Genomic DNA, 16,862 nt, shown 5'->3' on the forward strand with positions numbered 1-16,862 from the left:
GTTCGAAGATTAAGGTATAACGCAAGCATCAACATTAACTGAAATAGATAATTGTATAATTTTAGTTTATATCGTCCGTTATACGTTAAACGCACACGCGAAAACGTATTCTGCACTTGCGCACACGCATATGCGCGTGCGCGTAAAGGTCTTACGCGCACGCGTAAACGCCTATGCGCATGTGTCAACGCGGCGCATGCGCAGAAAGTTTTCAGCTTTGAGGTTCGGATTATAGATCATTCCGGATTATGGATGTCCGAATTAACGACTTTTGACTGTAATATGCAGTGTTGCCGTTTTGCGGACTTCAGTCCGATTTGCAGCCTTTTTTAAACGTTGCGTACTTTTTCGGACTTTTTTTTTCATCAGTGGACTATTTCACTTTTTACCACCGGCAACAATGATAATATGGTTTTGGCCCTCGGAACTTACTGGAGTAATCAGTATGGCCCTAAGGCTGGAAAGTTTGGAGACCCCTGGTCTAGAGCAGCAGTTCTCAACCTTTTGACTAACATGTACCATTTAAACAAAAATTGAAAATCTTTAATATCACTACATTTTATAATGATAGTTTAACTTCTCAATGGAAATATTTAGAAAAATATATTTTGCCATTTGCACAATCTATTGGCTATGTGTATTAAATATGCACACAAAAAGATATTAGATTAAATATTGGTTACCATTTTAATTATCAAAATTTAAGTTTTCTGAAATTTAGTGCGAAATTTGGGCCTATTTAAGAGAAATTAATTTCTCTATATCTGGTCTCATTTCACATAGTTTTAACCATAAATTTGGATCCTTTTTTAATTTTGTTCTGTGTTTATTTTTCAAATATAACATGGAAGAAAATTCTTGTTCACACAAATAAGTTGTGCAAAAAGGCAATACAAATTTGATAGCTTTGTTTGAAATACCTTCATTTTTTTTTTTTTTAGCCGAAGTTAACAGGTGTATTATTTTTGAAATCTTCAGTTACAGTTCGATTACAGAAAATTTTATCAATTGTTCTTTTTCTTGTGAGATAAAATTTCAGGCACATTTGAACAAAATGGATTTCTTATCCAATTTTCTTTTTCATAATCCTCGGGGAAAATGCATGTTGAAATTATTTATTAGTGAAAAACAATGATTTTTAATGTTGGGTGCTAATTTTTCTTTTATTTTCAAATTATTTTTGGTTAGAAAATTTTCTAAAATTGGTAAAAAGCTTGAAACATTATTATCGAATTCTTTGATTATTAGCTCAATTTTTTTTATGGTTTATTTTATTTTATCTGTAATGGTAAACAAATTAATGTTTTGTCCTTGTAATCCTAAATTTAGTTTATTAAACTCTCCAGAAATAACAGTTAACTATGCTAAATGTGAAAACCATAATTCATTAAATAATCATTTTTGTAATTCAAGTTTTGAATCTCAGAGAAAATTGAATTTCTCTGTGAAAAATGCATAGAGGAAAGAGAAGTCAAAATGGGCCAGTATGGCACTGAAAATGCATGGTATGGGTTCAATAAAAAAAAGGGCTATTTTTGATTATTCACCTTTCCTTTGAAAAGTATTTGTGAGGCAATGCATTGTGTCATCTAAGTAGCTAGTCCAGGTATGTGTGTGTGCAGCAGATGAACACTAGAGATTACTGTTTGTTTTATTGAAGTTCAAAATGGCGATTTAAAATTTTGCCTCTGGATATCCACCTTACTTCAGAATGTAAAAACCTATCATGTTCACTGCCCATCTCTTGGCATAAAATCATAAATATTCTTAAATTTAAAGCTCAGCTTTCAGTAATTTAAAATTTTCTCAGCTTGATTCAAAATGATTTTCTGGTTTTCAGAGATTATTTTGGCCACTAAATCTTCATGATGAATGGAGGACTGAGTAAATTTAGTTTCAGGTGCGACTCTCTTCATTTGAGAAATAACATTGGAAAGTTTTCCTGTTAAAGCTCAAGCTCCGTCACTGCATATGGCAATGCATTTATTCCAAGGAATATCATTCTCAGACATAAAATTGTCAATTACTTTGAAAATTTCATTTGTGTTTGCTCTATCATGAAGAGATTCACAAAATAAATATTTTTTGGCAATTTGTTTATCTTCTTCGAAATGTATGTAAATGAATAATTGAACAAAGTTCATCATATTAATATTTTCATCCAACTGCAATGTGAAATACTCGCTGTGTTTTATTTTTTGCATAAGTGTCTCTTTTATGAAATTTGCCATTTCATGGATTCGTCGACTTACTATATCATAGGATAACGAAGAATTATTGAGTTCGTTACCAGTTTTTTCCTTGAGTAATGATAAAATGATATCTCTAGCTGCTGGTAATATTAGATTTTCTCCAATAGGGTGAGCCTGCTCAGTCTTGGCAATTCTTAGGCTTACTAGGTAACTCGCTTCCAAATCTGTTTCACGTGAAGTAACAAAACCTTTCATTACTTGTTTATTATTTCTAAACTCCGTAATTTCTGCTTAAAATATTCTTCAGATTTGTCCTTTAAATTGGTATGCTTAAATTCAAGGTGGCTTTTAAGAAATGATGATTTTATACTTTGATTGGATATTAGTTCACCGCAAACAACACATTGAGGTTGAGGGTCCATTTCATCTCCATTCCAAGTAAACCCAAATGATAAATAGCCTTCAATAATGAAAGTTATTTACATTTTCTGCAAACATTTTTTTTTTTTTTTTTTTTTTTTTTTTTTTTTTTTTTTTTAGTAGTCTTAGTTTTAGTAGATTGCCCTGGATTCATCACCTGTGAATCATCAATTTTCCGCTTAGTGAATCTTAGCTAGTTTTCCATTTTGAAATTCTAGGTTTTTTTTTTTTTTTTTTATTTATTATTATTATTTTTTTTTCACGAATATTTAAGTGCACGATATACAACGAGTTATTCAGAACGAATTCTCAAAATACGTAAAAAAATAAGGAATGCAAAACAAGAAGAAGACAAATAAATACCAGCTGTTAGAGACAGCAAATTGACATAAAAAATTATTATAATTGAATGTAGAGCAATATGAGCCCATAAATTTATGAGTGTTAGAGAAAAATCTTAAACAGGATGTTTGGATATTTAATTTAAAAATACTTTGTTTCTTTGTGTACCACCTATTTTTCTTTTGTGTACCACTGGTTGAGAATCTAGAGCATATCTGGCAGTTTTCTTGAATTTTTTGCAAAATGTTCCCTAATCTTATGATATTTTCCACAAAATTAATTTTTTTTATGAATTTTCCTTTTGTGTGTGTGTGTGTGTGTAAAAGTGCCAAAACTTTGGAGATTGGTGACCAAATGTGTATTTGAAGGAATTACTCTCAATAGACATTTGGGTTACTTTTAAATTATCACTTTTAAAATTTTTCATCTTTGTTGCATCATTCCTTCCCTTTTTGAATCTGAATTCTTTTGTTTAATACATAAGAATTGACGGCTTTACTCTTTTTTGTGCCCTAATATCACCAAATGTGGCAATATGTGTACTGTGCTGGTTTTTGGCAGGATTGCATGTTGTATGGCAACCCTGTTGACGTTGAAAGATCTTTTGCTGGAGTAGTTTAATTGCTCATTGGTTCGTTTCATGCGTGTTTTGAAATGGCCTATGCTGCAATGAGAGATGTAATGGCAAGATTTCTGTCACGTATTTTAGATTGTGTGCAAAGGAAATTTAGTATTAAAAGATACAATGCTGGAGTTGTTAATGAGTCTACTCTGTGTAATGCTGTATGTCTGAGAAGATAAGGGGGGAAGATAAAGTGGTGGAAGTTGATGAATTGAAGTTCAGCAAAAAGAAATATCATCGTGGCCATCCTGTTGAGGAGCAGTGGGTATTAGGGGGTGTGGAAAGAGGGTCTGGGAGATTATTTTTAGTGGCTGTGCATGATAGTAGTAGGGAAACGCTGATGCAGTGTGTTAAAGAGTGGATTGAGCCTGGTACAACTATTTTTTCGTATTCTTGTTCTTATTTTCTTGAATGTTATGTTCATTGTTTTTTTAGTACGAATTTCTGTTCTTATTGTTGTTTTTTTGAATTGTTTGAAATTTATTTTAGTTATTTTAGTTTATTTTGTTGATAAGTGTATAGTGCCTAGATTGTGCAATTCGTAGATGTTTTTTAAAGTTGAAACAGAATGCTGTGTACATGGTATTCTTTGAAATTTATTGTTGTTTTGTTAATTTATTAAAGCGGGGTGTGCTTAGTTCATAGATTCATTTGTTGCCTAGATTGTGCAATTCGTAGATGTTTTTTCTAAGTTAAAACATATTGCTGTGTACATAGATTCTCGTCAAATATTTTTGGTTAGAAACTGTATGTTTTTGCTATTAAGTTTTTGCTTTTCTTTCGAATTTTTAAACCATGTTTTTGGAGACATTTTAGTCTTAAAGTTCGAAATGTAAACAAAAAATTTAGTTAGTAATATGGCAGTGTGGAGTTTCTGAGTGAGGGCACATATAAGAGTAGTTCTGAATTGACAATATTTCCTTGCCTTGATGCCATCCCTCAATTGTTCCATTTCGTCTACTATTGAGGCAAATGCACAGGGAAAGAGAAGTCAAAATGGGCCAGTATGGCACTGAAAATGCATGGTATGGGTTCAGTAGAAAAATGGCTATTTTTGATTATTCGCATCCCCTTGCAAAGTATTTGCGAGGCAATGCACTGTGTCATCACAGTAGCCAATCCAGGTATGTGTGCATGCTGAAGATGAGCTCCAGTCATTACTGTTTGTTTTATTGAATTGAGTACAATTTTTTTCTTGTGAGAAATCATAATAAAACTCTGGAGTTTGCTGGTTAATGTAAAAGAAAGCGTTGCATTTTTTTAGAATTGAGTGTTTAGCCTAACTGTAGACAATGCAAAAATACACATTCCATGAAATTCTACTTTATAAATTTGTGCTTTATAAACTGTGGATTTAATGGATGAACATTTGTGCAGTTCTCTGGTGTTTTTTAAGTGAAAGTGAATTGCTGTGTATAGGAAGAGAATGACAGTGCGAAGTTGTACATGTGCACAATGCCAAGTTTTTGCAATTCTCTGGTATCTTTTAAGCTAGAATAAATTGCTGTGTATATAGGGAAAATAGCGCTAAAAAGTAGGCAAGTACTTTATTATGGGTATTTCTTGCATTTTTAATTTTATTTAAATTTATGTAATCAATAGTCTGCTGCCATTTTTTTAAAAATTGTTGTTGTCTTTCATGTCTTACTTTGGAAAAAAGAAACTTCACTTCGGCAAAAAATTTGTCAGCATCTATTCATAAATGGAGAGGGGTGAATAATCAAAGTACAAAAAAATACCTAAATGAATTTCATTTGTTTATTTATTTATTTAACCCCCTCCTCTCTCTATCATAGGTACAGCAAGTAAGACGAACAAGTACCCAATAATTGGATTCTTGCTAGTTTCAAAGATTGAACCTGAAGCATTTTGAAAATATAATGACCCTCATGTTGGCAAAAATTATTCATTTAAATAATCTCTGAAAAACTGATTAAAATATGATCTAAGGGAGTCATTCTATTTATTCATTCTAATGATGAAGGTATATGTTAAACCACAAAATAAAATTGCTTTACAACTGACCCGTCACACATAATTCTTTATGACATAATTCTTTATGTGACAAAAAAAAATACCCATTGTAACTTTATGACTAAATATGGGAATGACTGACAAAATAAAAAAGAAATTTAAGTTTTCTCTCTAAATGCAGACTTTCCCCACCCCTGTAGTTTAAGTGTAAGATTATATGATTGAAAGGTTTTAAGAAGATACTTTAAAAAATAGTATTTTTTATTTCGAATAAATTCAACATGGTAATGTCTTCCTTTATGAAAAGGAAGAATTTATTATTCTTTTAAATGATATATCCTAAAAATAATGAACCTACTATTTTTATTTATCTATTGAGTCATATTTTAATTTATTTATGGGGAAAATTTTTTTTTTTTTTTTTTTTTTTTTTTTTTTGTGTGTGTGTGTGTGTCTACAAGTATATATGTATAATATCTTTAGATGGCTTCTGTTTTTATGGATGTGGCTGCATTTGCAATATTTTGTATTACTTAGGCTGTTGGCTGAACATCGCACATTTACAAGTCCAAGCACCTACAATTCTCTGACTGAATTAATAAAAGGTACCTGTACTCTTGAAAAATTCCAAGAACTTGAGAAAGACGAAGAAATGCATCAAGAGTTGCAAAGATGTGGACTTACAGAGGAAGAAATTATTGACTATCTTATGTATAAATCTGGAAAGGTAGTAAAAAAGATAATCTTACTTTTTTATTTTGCAGGGCAAAGTCGGATATTCAAGCTTCTCAGGATTTCGGTTCCTGGAATTTTTCAGATTTTAGACCATCAATTTAAATCTAGTAAGGTGACATGTAGAAATTCCAAAATTAAAATGTGAAATAGTTGTCTGTGAAACAATGAAATATTTATGAACTTGAGACAGTTGAAATTCCCCTGAAAATGCTCATTGTTTATTTGTTTACCTTATTAAATATTTCTTTCAGTGTAAGTTGTTTAAGTTGCTTCTCATAATTTCTTGTTCAGTTACAAAGTTCCATTCTTCAGGTTATGTAATTGCTGAGCCGAAAATTCCCACTAAATTGCCAATCAAGATTCTTCTTCCACAGCAACCTCCTTGTCACTTCCATCACTATCAGTAGCTATATTCTCTGCATTTAGAGCCATACTAATGATTTGAAATAGTGTTTAATTTTAGCATAGTGTAATGCTTAAGTAGCACCCGCTATATACTGTTGGCAATGTGGTGTGAGATTGGTGACTAAAGACATATTGTTCCATTAATTTTTGTATTGCTTTTGCCACTCATTGTGGAAGTTAAGACAGAATTTATTATGTTGCATGTGTACAGGTGTGCAATAGGTTAAATATGCACAGAACCGATGATAGCTTGATAAGATTTATTTTTATCCAAAGAAACACTTCTCAGTTCTGGAACTTTCCACAAAAATACTGGTACAGCTGTTCGCAGTATAACAGAGCATAATCAGTAATTATACTTCAAATTACTAGGAACTTAAACACAACAAAATGCAAAACCCATCTAGAAAGTGAAGCTCTCCAAAATTGCTGTGAGGTAACAACTACAACCAGGGTTGCTATGCTACCTGGAAAACCGGGAAAAATCAAGGAAATCAAAAAAGGTAAATTTTCGTGCCAGCATTGGCAATGATCACTTTCTTAATGAATTATGTTTTGCAAGAGTGTCATTTGGACAGCTGGCGTAAGGCCACTTCTCGCAGTGCCAATCAGATTGTCTTTCAGAAATTCAAAGTTTCCAGTAACCTCCTCTGAATATGGCAAACATATTATCTTAACATATTTTAAATCCAGGAAAAATGTGTTAGAAGTGTAATTTGAAAATTTAGTAGTTTTCTAATATTTTGTTTTTGTTTTCATTTTGCTGATGATTACATCATAATAATTTTAAAAACATAGTATTTGTTAGATAAAAGATTTAATTTATTTAAAGAGTAATAGAGGGACTTTTACTCTATCTTAATATTTCAGGTAAAATTGTTGAATTAATAATTTGATGTTAATAAAGCAATTGTGTAACTATCTATTTTATTAAAGAACTAGAGGATCATTTCTCACTTTCAAATAAAATAAGTTTAAATGAAGTGCTGCAAAAAATGTCTGTAATTTAATAGGTGTACAAGGAAGTCATGTCCACATCAGATTTTTTACAGATGGTTTTATTTAATTGATCTCTCTATGGATTTATTTGCATCAAAGGTTCGATTGTTCCCTCTCAACAGCCCTGTAACTCTAAGTGTTGATGAGATCCTTTGTCCTTTTTTTTTTTTTTTTTTTTTTTTAAACAAAATGCTGTTCAGGCAATTAATAGTTGCATTCACATGCACAGTATGTCTTTTCTTTACTAATTCAGTAATGCTGTATAACTGATTTTTTTTGCTATCTTTCATAGATTTTTAGATTAGTTCTGAATTTTGTGAGTGGGTCTTGTATCATTTTGTAAGGAATAATCCTTTTGCGTTATTTCTCTAAATAACTAATCTGAAGTATTCATACTTTGAACTAGTTATTCAGAGTTGAATGGAATTGATGACAGTTGAATGGAACTAGTTATTCAGAGTTGAATGGTATTCACCTTGTACTAGCTGAAATACCTGGCATTGCCTGAGCTTTTTGTGCCGTTCATTTATGAGGATGAAAGTAATTTTTTCGAAGTCTCAAGTAGACAGTAATTTTTTAACTTATTTTGGTTCAAGGTGTATTGTGCAAAATTTTTCCAAGCTGGAATAACACTGTATAACGGTGTAGAACTAACACGGTACCATGAAACAAGAGAAAGAAGCAATTTTTTAAGAAGCACTAGTACCTGCTTTTTTATCTCATCTTTATTATTATTATTATTATTATTGGAAAAGAACTTTTGGAAAATTGCCATCCACTTCTGCCAATTTCATCAATAATTTTGATGGAAAACTGGTGGAGAGAGCAGGTAAGCAGGTAAAAGTGCATAGGGCACCAGAAACTTCACCACAGAATTGAACAGGTATTGCCCCAATACACTAAACACCTAGAATATTGAAACTTGAACTGATTATATGCTATTTCTAAGTAATACTGGAGTTATACATCAAAGTTGTTACATTTAAACATAAGAGGATAATAACATAGAATTACATACAAAGTTACATAATAAAAAAAACTGTTTAGTATACTCATTAAAATATTGGATTACGTAAATATAGTGAAATTCATATTTTGGAAATTGTTGCACTGGAAATTTTGCATTTTTATGTAAATGGATAAATATATTGGATTTGATTTTGCTAATACATAGAGGAGTCTGGTTCTTGTTATGTGAGGATATTTGTTACAGGTAAGATTGTACTGAGCTCAGATCTTTCAGTCCAAAGTTCATAAATAAATTCCATGGTCTCAGCTCTGTAGGTTCAGTGTATTGGAGCATTATGAAAATTATTAATATTGTACAGAGTTACTTATTGGGGTGTAACCTAGACATTGCTGTTTACGCTTTTTTATTTTTGATCTTAAGGTGTGACATGGCATAGGTCCAGTCCTAGAGCTCTGAGCTTTTGGTGTACTTTCATGATTTTTGGATATAGGTGGCATTGAGATATCATCAGTCTTTTAAAGGTAAGAGATCTAGATTGGTGGGTGTTCGAATGTGTAGGTTACTTATAAGAGGGCAGTTAAATTCTGCTTTAAAGGTTCTACACTGTTCTGAAAAAATGTGTACTGTTCTAAAGAGTAAATGAAAATGTGCCAAATTAATGGCCTTAGCAAGAACTGATAGTGAGAATGCACAGTAGGTGCATAAGTTCATTGATGTAAATACCTTGTTTACTTCTTCCACTGATAGCAAGAAGGCAACAACAATGACATGAACCTAAGCTGGATAATGTGAGTGAAACGTTCTAATATAAACATCCTGAGAGTTGACACCATGAGGCGTTTTGAAGTCTTATGTAGCTAGTGATTTTTCTTTTGTTTTAAAAAGTAAGTCTACAAAATTTCATCAAGAGCAAAATATATATATAGATTTGTATGAATTAGAAACACATACTCTTCTTTATTTATATAATTAGAGGATTTAGAAGAAGGATGTGGCATATTGCATTTATTATTACAAATTTTGTATATATGTAAATAAATTTAGTGAAATTATGTTTAAAATTATAGTGTCTCTTGTATAATATAACATAAAGGCCTCATAAATGAAGTTTCGCCCGGAAAATAAGGTTACAGGGTCAAGTTCATTAAACATTGAGGTAAAGGGCACCAAGCTCAAGATAGTTTTAGAGACTAATATTTGTGACCAAATTTGGCAAAGCTCACCAAAATTGTGGATCATTTGGCATGGGTTTGGTACCTGTATAACAGTAATTGGTACAGTAATAGAATAACTGTAATTGATCCTTCTGTGTAACTATGTATATCCAGCCCTTATATGTTAACTGTATGCGCCATCCAGTCATTTTGAGAATGGAAGGCCTGGGGGGACTTTATAAGACCATAGCGAGCATCCATAACGTATGTGCCAGTCCTAATGTATTCTCAGTCCGACAAAGCCTCTGGGCATGGATGTGAGTAATGTGAGTGTCGGTGCTGCTTTGTCCCAAGAAATAAGGCTACAATAACGTGTCATAGCATACTGAAACAAGTGTCTATCTAAAGCCAAGAGAAATACTCTGTCACCAGAAAATATTCACCTTAGTTAAAGCCATAGAATATTTCTGCCATTATAGCAAAAAAAAATCCTGCTCTGCACAGATCATGGTCCATTGATCTGCCTCTTAAATTTCAAGAATCCTAAAGGCCAGATAGGCAAATGGATACAGAAACAGTAGGAATATGACTTCACTATCTGTTATTGGAATTTATTGTTACATGGAAATGCCAATGACCTGTCTAGAAGACCATGCTCAGATAGTTGTTGATATTGTTCCAGAGTCAACGGGAAACAAGAGTTGTTTGATCCGGTCCTACGTCAAATTATAAAGTCAACATCGTCTGGCATAGATCCATGGTGTGATAAAGAAGTCAGAAAAGACCAGTTAGAAGATGGGGACATTAAACCCATAGTTGACTGAATGGAGTCTTCAAATAAAAAGCTACCTGGCGGGGCATTTTGATGATGAAGCAATTTTGTCCTATGATGAACCAATTTTGGGCTGTCTGGCATTTCATATTTGAAACAAAGTCTTTTATTTGAATCGTATGATGGAAAGGCATTCCGATGGCAGCTGATAAAAAACTACACAACAGTCTGACAGGAGGCTACTTTAGAATAATGAAGATTTTGCATAGAGAGCTATTCTACTGCAGCTAAGCAAGGGTTGACATGCAAAAGTGGTGTGATACATACTGTGTGCATTCAATCTATTGCAAACCGTACACATGCAACAATATGTATTGATGTGATGATGAACAGTGACTGCTGATTCATGAAGAAACAGATGCAGTCATGGTGTCTTGAATATTTTATATTGTTGACATCACATTTTTGATGCACCTTGCTAACTTGGCACAAAAACTTCATCTTAAGTAGTTGTGTTGACACTTTTTACCCTTTTGTAATTAATTTTAATGGTGGCAAGATAAGCAGTGGCAGCTAGCTGGGAAGACAGAGAGAAGGAATGCAAGCTTTTCAACATAAAAATTAGTTAAGATTCAATTAAAGTTTTGCTATATTTTGATTGGTAGTTTGAGTTCTAATTTTCAAAATTTTAAATTATTACTAGTTGAAGCATTGTATAATTGCCTGTATCATTTGTGTTTTCTAAGACTCAAACAAAAAGGGAATTAAAATATACTTCTTCTGTCCAAATTAATAAATATAATTTTTGTAAATTTATTTCCATATTCACTCGAGAAAAAATTCTAATTACATTTGAGATGCTGATTTTCTAAACATGAGAATTTTGTTTCTTTACTTGCAAAATTGAATATTGGTTACAATGAAAATCTTCCTTGTTTCAGTTTTTATAATTTTGCAATGTAATGTTGGTACTTAATTTAGTTTACTTTATTTTTTTTTTTTTTTTTTTTTTTTTTTATTTTAGGGAAAAGCTAAGCACCTTGTTGATCCAGTAATATGGCAAGAGAATATGAAAAGAATAGAAGAAAAAATTGAGGCTCATAATAAAGAGCTTCTAAGACCACAAGCTTTGAACAATATTAAAAAACTAACCAGGCATGAAATGGAAATTGAGAAAACATTGTATGCCGGCTGTGCCGAAAAAAGTAAGTTGTCATACTTGGTATCTCTTGAAGAGAATTGTGCTGCCGAAAATGATGATGTGTTCAGTTATGTAAAAAGCTTATCAGAAAAACTTATTGAAAAATGTAAGAATAAGAAAAGAAAAAAACTTAAAGACTCAAAAAATGAATTGAAATTTATGGGCCCTGAAAATTCTAGCACAACACCAGATTGCAATTTTCACTATGATTGCAATATTCATCATGTTGTTGTTCCTCTTGAAGAAAATGAAGTTGTTGAAAATCGTTTGAATATTGATGAAATCAAGAACATACCTAGATTTCAAAATTATGAAGCAGGAGATTTAAGTAAGGTAAGATTTGCTTTCTTATTCTCAATTTTGGTTGAGCATTTTTGATTAATGATTTACCATTTTACTTTACACCACTGAATATTATTTACACCATATGAGTAGTGGGTACATACAATACTTGCTGCTTATTAAAATTGCTTCCATTCCAAACATATTTGAATTTATTAAGCGGTTGAGTTTACTAGACATTGATTTATGAATTGCAAATCTTGATATCAGTTTTAAACCTTTTAAACAAGATAATATCTAACAATTAATCGAATAACTAATACTTAAAGATGTAAATAAAAACGATTGCTAAAAAAATAAAAACAACTACTAAAATTAAACTATTTATGCAATTTTGTAATAAATTTTTTTATATGAAAATATTTTTATAAACATATATCTGTTGAAATTTTTTAAGTTTTACAAACAACTGGTCCATCTGTGTTTTTTTATTATTATTATTATTTATTTTTCATCAGCAGTTTTTCAGTTGGGTACTCAATTTTTAAAACTGCCAGTAGCTTTTTTAATAAGCACTTTTCAGTTGGAGATTTTCTTGAAATGTATAATGCATTTCTAGACTCGATCAACATTGACGTGTTATCATTTTCAGTGTCAGTTTCTGCAGTTCTTTTAATTTGAGAGCTATGAAACTTTATAAAATATTATAATCTGTTTTTACTCAGGTTGGATTGTTGTCAATTAACCCTAATTCCAAAACTGAATCTGCACAACTCTGATCGCTGATGTCACACATTAGCTATATCATGCAGTTCCTCTGGGTTAAGTCACTTTTTTGGAGACAGTTTTTAACTCTGTTTTTTAACTTCCTGCTTTTACTGTGATGTGCTTGTCCTCTAGCTGATATATCGACTTTGTTATCTCCTTCGAAGGGCTTGCACTTGTACAAGATTCAATTCTGTTTATCACTTTCTGAACAAATTTTTGTAACATTTGAAAGCTTTTATAATAGCCTGCTTTAAAGGCAAGATCAGAGGTGTGTGTGTTGCACATTTGTCTAATTAGTAAACCTATTTTTTTCATTTTTCAGTTCAGCCTAGGTAAAAAGTCTTTTATACATTTTTCATCTAGAAAATGATCTGCCTCTTTTTTTCTGTTCTATATTAAGGATAGACCATAAGTCATTTAACAATTTGTGCAACTAGTCAACATCACTGAGTAATTAAAATTTATAACATTGAGAGTATTTATGCCAATATTGTATTTGGTAAATGTGTAAATATGCTCAGCATCAGTAACATTTCTCAGAGTATTTCAAGATAGTGCAATACAACATCTATACTGTGTAAATCACATTCAAGAACAATTCGTGTATTTATCAGAGTTAATATAAATAATAAAACAATTCAGTAATTTCAAATAACTATTTGCTTTGCATAAGCGCGAAACTAAACCCAGTAAATTAGAGTATATGGTCCAGTGTCAAAAATTAATTAAAATTAAAAACAATACAAATAAGTAAGAAAAATCAATCTGTTTATTTAGTGACATGAATGGTTTACGGTTAAATTTTAAATTTGGTGGTGGTGGGTCATCAAATTTAACATGGTTAGCTGACACAACAATATAAACAGGCACATGCTTTTATAATTAATTAACATTCTAAACATAGTGGTATTGCCCCTCTGCTAAAAAATTTAGCATACTGGAGTTCTTTACAATCATACTCTGCATAGTGCAGGTTGCTGTATTATCATGGGGAGATAGCTGGGGGAGATATCGGAGATATCTGTAAAGACAAAAGAAAAGTAAGTTAAAATTATTTAAACGTTAGCCACTGGGGCGGTGGCCTGGAACTCCACCGTTCTGCCGTTACCTTCTGGCGGACTCCCGGGCCTGCTGGTTCCAACAAGTCATTCTTATTTCGGTGAAAAAAAACTTTCAGCTTAGCAGGGGTTTTCAACATTGTATATTGTGTTTTAACCTCCAAGGTTCACCCCTCTTCTCTCACTGAGCAGCCATGGCATTTTCTCATTTCAGGAAGGAATTCCCTCCACTTCTGTGTAGGTTCTGTCGCGATCACGCTGCAAAGCTTCTTTTTTGTTGCTCTCCATCTCTGTCCCAACTACGCAACACTCTTTTTGTTCATTGGCAAGATCTTGAATAATTGGTGAAGTAACGAGAGTAAAAAAATGCCGAGCCCGTCAGCCCCCAACCAAAGAAACAGAGAAATCATCAAGGGAAGAATTTACCTGACTACCAGAAATTGACAACCATCACGGTTCAACAAATGCAGCCTTCCATGGCGACAGTGCGAGGGTTCATATAAAAAAAAATTGTTTAAACCCATTTTATTTACTACATATCGGAATGATAAATAAGGCATGGTCCACAATAAGTTAAATGGATGAACAACTCTGATAGGTATGAATAGGATATTCGAGAGATGGAGAATCAGTCTTTTGCTAATCTGAGTTTTGTAAGTGGTGGAGATGAATTAAGTAAATGATCCATTTCTTCCAACTTTTTTTTTTTTTTTTTCTTTCTTTTCATACTGCGGAAGAAACTTGCCAACTTCAAATGTCATGACCGCCTTTTCCCAGTCATGAGATTTCTTTGTCATTTGATTTGTATTACCTCATTATTAAAATATTTTGTTTTTGTATCTATTTTAATGATCTAAATATTATCTTAATAATGACATTTTAGACTAAAGCAATGAATTATACAAATTTAGATAATAAATGCTGTTTAAATAGTTTTTTTTAAGCAGATACAAAAAGGCAGGTTTTACAGTAAGGAGGGATAAAGAGTTATTTATGCTTATTTATATTGAAAGAAAATATTTAATAATATGATCTTCTCTCACCCAGATCCAGTTTAATGATTGTTAATAATGATTTGATGATTACGGCCACAAAAATATAAATTATTTATTTATTTATATGTATAAGATAGCTGTTTATGACAGTCTTGTTCTAAATTTATTTTCAAATGACATAAAACATTTATTTCTGAAAATTTATTTATTTATGAAACATTTATTTATTATTTTCAAACGATATTTATTTATGAAAGTTTTTTTTAAAAACTAACTTGCATTTATTATATTTGTTTTCTTTTAGACGCTGTATCTGAAGAATTTGCATCGGAAAATCACAGCTAATGAACTGCGGTCTATATTTGGTCGTTTTGAGGAAGAAAATAAAGACCCAGTGGATTATAAAATTTGTACTGGAAAGATGAAAGGTCAAGCTTTTGTAACATTTACTGGTGAGCATTTGGAGAATTTGTAATACCTCTAAACATCTTCGGAATATATTCTTGACTTTATATCTGAAACAATAATGTGGCATTGTAGAGACCGGGTTTTTTTTTTTTTTTTTTTTTCTGTCATACTTTGTATGGATAATTTAAATAAACCTAAATGTTGTTGTAATTAAAAGGGAAAAAACAAAATAAATGTTAATTTAAATAATTTTTATTACTGCTTAATAAGTGCATCAATTAATTTGATTTTTGCTTGGAACAATAATTAACACAATTCTTTAAATGTTTCACAGTAAGGAGGAACAAACAGTATCTCTCATAAAGTGCCACATCTTCGGAATATATTCTTGACTTTATACCTGAAATAATAATGTGGCACTGTAGAGACTGGTGTTTTTTCCCCCCCTGTCATACCTTGTATGGATAATTTAAATAAACCTAAATGTTGTTGTACTTAAAAGGGAAAAAACAAAATAAATGTTAATTTAAATAATTTTTATTACTGCTTAATAAGTGCATCAATTAATTTGATTTTTGCTTGGAACAATAATTAACACAATTCTTTAAATGTTTCACAGTAAGGAGGAACGAACAGTATCTCTCATAAAGTGCCACATCTTCGGAGTATATTCTTGACTTTATACCTGAAATAATAATGTGGCATTATAGAGACTGGTGTTTTTTTTTTCCCCCCTGTCATACCTTGTATGGATAATTTAAATAAACCTAAATGTTGTTGTAATTAAAAGGGAAAAAACAAAATAAATGTTAATTTAAATAATTTTTATTACTGCTTAATAAGTGCATCAATTAATTTGATTTTTGCTTGGAACAATAATTAACACAATTCTTTAAATGTTTCACAGTAAGGAGGAACAAACAGTATCTCTCATAAAATGCCTACTTCTTTCTTCATTTGGTTCAATCTCTATCCAAAAATCAAGCAGTCTTTGTACTTTTTTTTAACAATTTTTAACTTCTTTTTCATTATCACTGCTTTCACTATTGGCTAGCGTGATAAGATCATTCAGTTCTTCATTCATCATTTCTTGATTAATTTGACTTCTCTTTTTCCATATCTGAAAATCCTTTGCTGCCAGTTGCTTATGGGGATTTGTATGACTTTTTTGACTAAATTTTCATTTGGTGGAAATCCTTTAAAATTGTTGATAACTTTTGGCCAGAACTGATGCCAGCAAGCATTCAGTCTTGTTAAATGAATGAACCACATATGAATAAAATTCTAGCATTGGACAAATCAAGTGGAAACAATTAAGATACCATGTATAAGTGAAATCACATTCTGCAAATCTTTACTTGCCAGAGTTTACTGTAATGATATTATTTTCATTGCATATTGTTATAATTCACCTATAACATTTCTTTTGTAACATTTTAGTTTCTGTCAATCAGTTTTCATATTGTTGCGTGCGTACGGGTTCGTTATGAAATGAATGCACAAGTCTGATGAAAAATGAACAACAATTTATTATTATCACAACAAAAATGCTTAAATTTTCTCAA

At 31.4% G+C, this 16,862-nt stretch overlaps 1 protein-coding gene across 1 annotated transcript in view; it reads left to right on the plus strand.

The window, feature by feature from the left end:
* Positions 1-16,862, plus strand: part of LOC146998809 (RNA-binding protein 41-like) — a 40,119-nt gene that overhangs the window by 12,659 nt on the left and 10,598 nt on the right. Inside the window, exons 3-5 of the mRNA XM_085811681.1 lie at positions 6,088-6,277; positions 11,610-12,119; positions 15,194-15,341. Of these exons, the coding sequence (XP_085667807.1) occupies positions 6,088-6,277; positions 11,610-12,119; positions 15,194-15,341 (848 nt within the window). The remainder of the gene's footprint in view (positions 1-6,087; positions 6,278-11,609; positions 12,120-15,193; positions 15,342-16,862) is intronic.

This window comes from Stegodyphus dumicola, chromosome 2, assembly GCF_044657685.1.
Source record: "Stegodyphus dumicola isolate Sdum_Otavi_A_Nest chromosome 2, ASM4465768v1".
Classification (NCBI taxonomy): Eukaryota; Metazoa; Arthropoda; class Arachnida; order Araneae; family Eresidae; genus Stegodyphus; species Stegodyphus dumicola.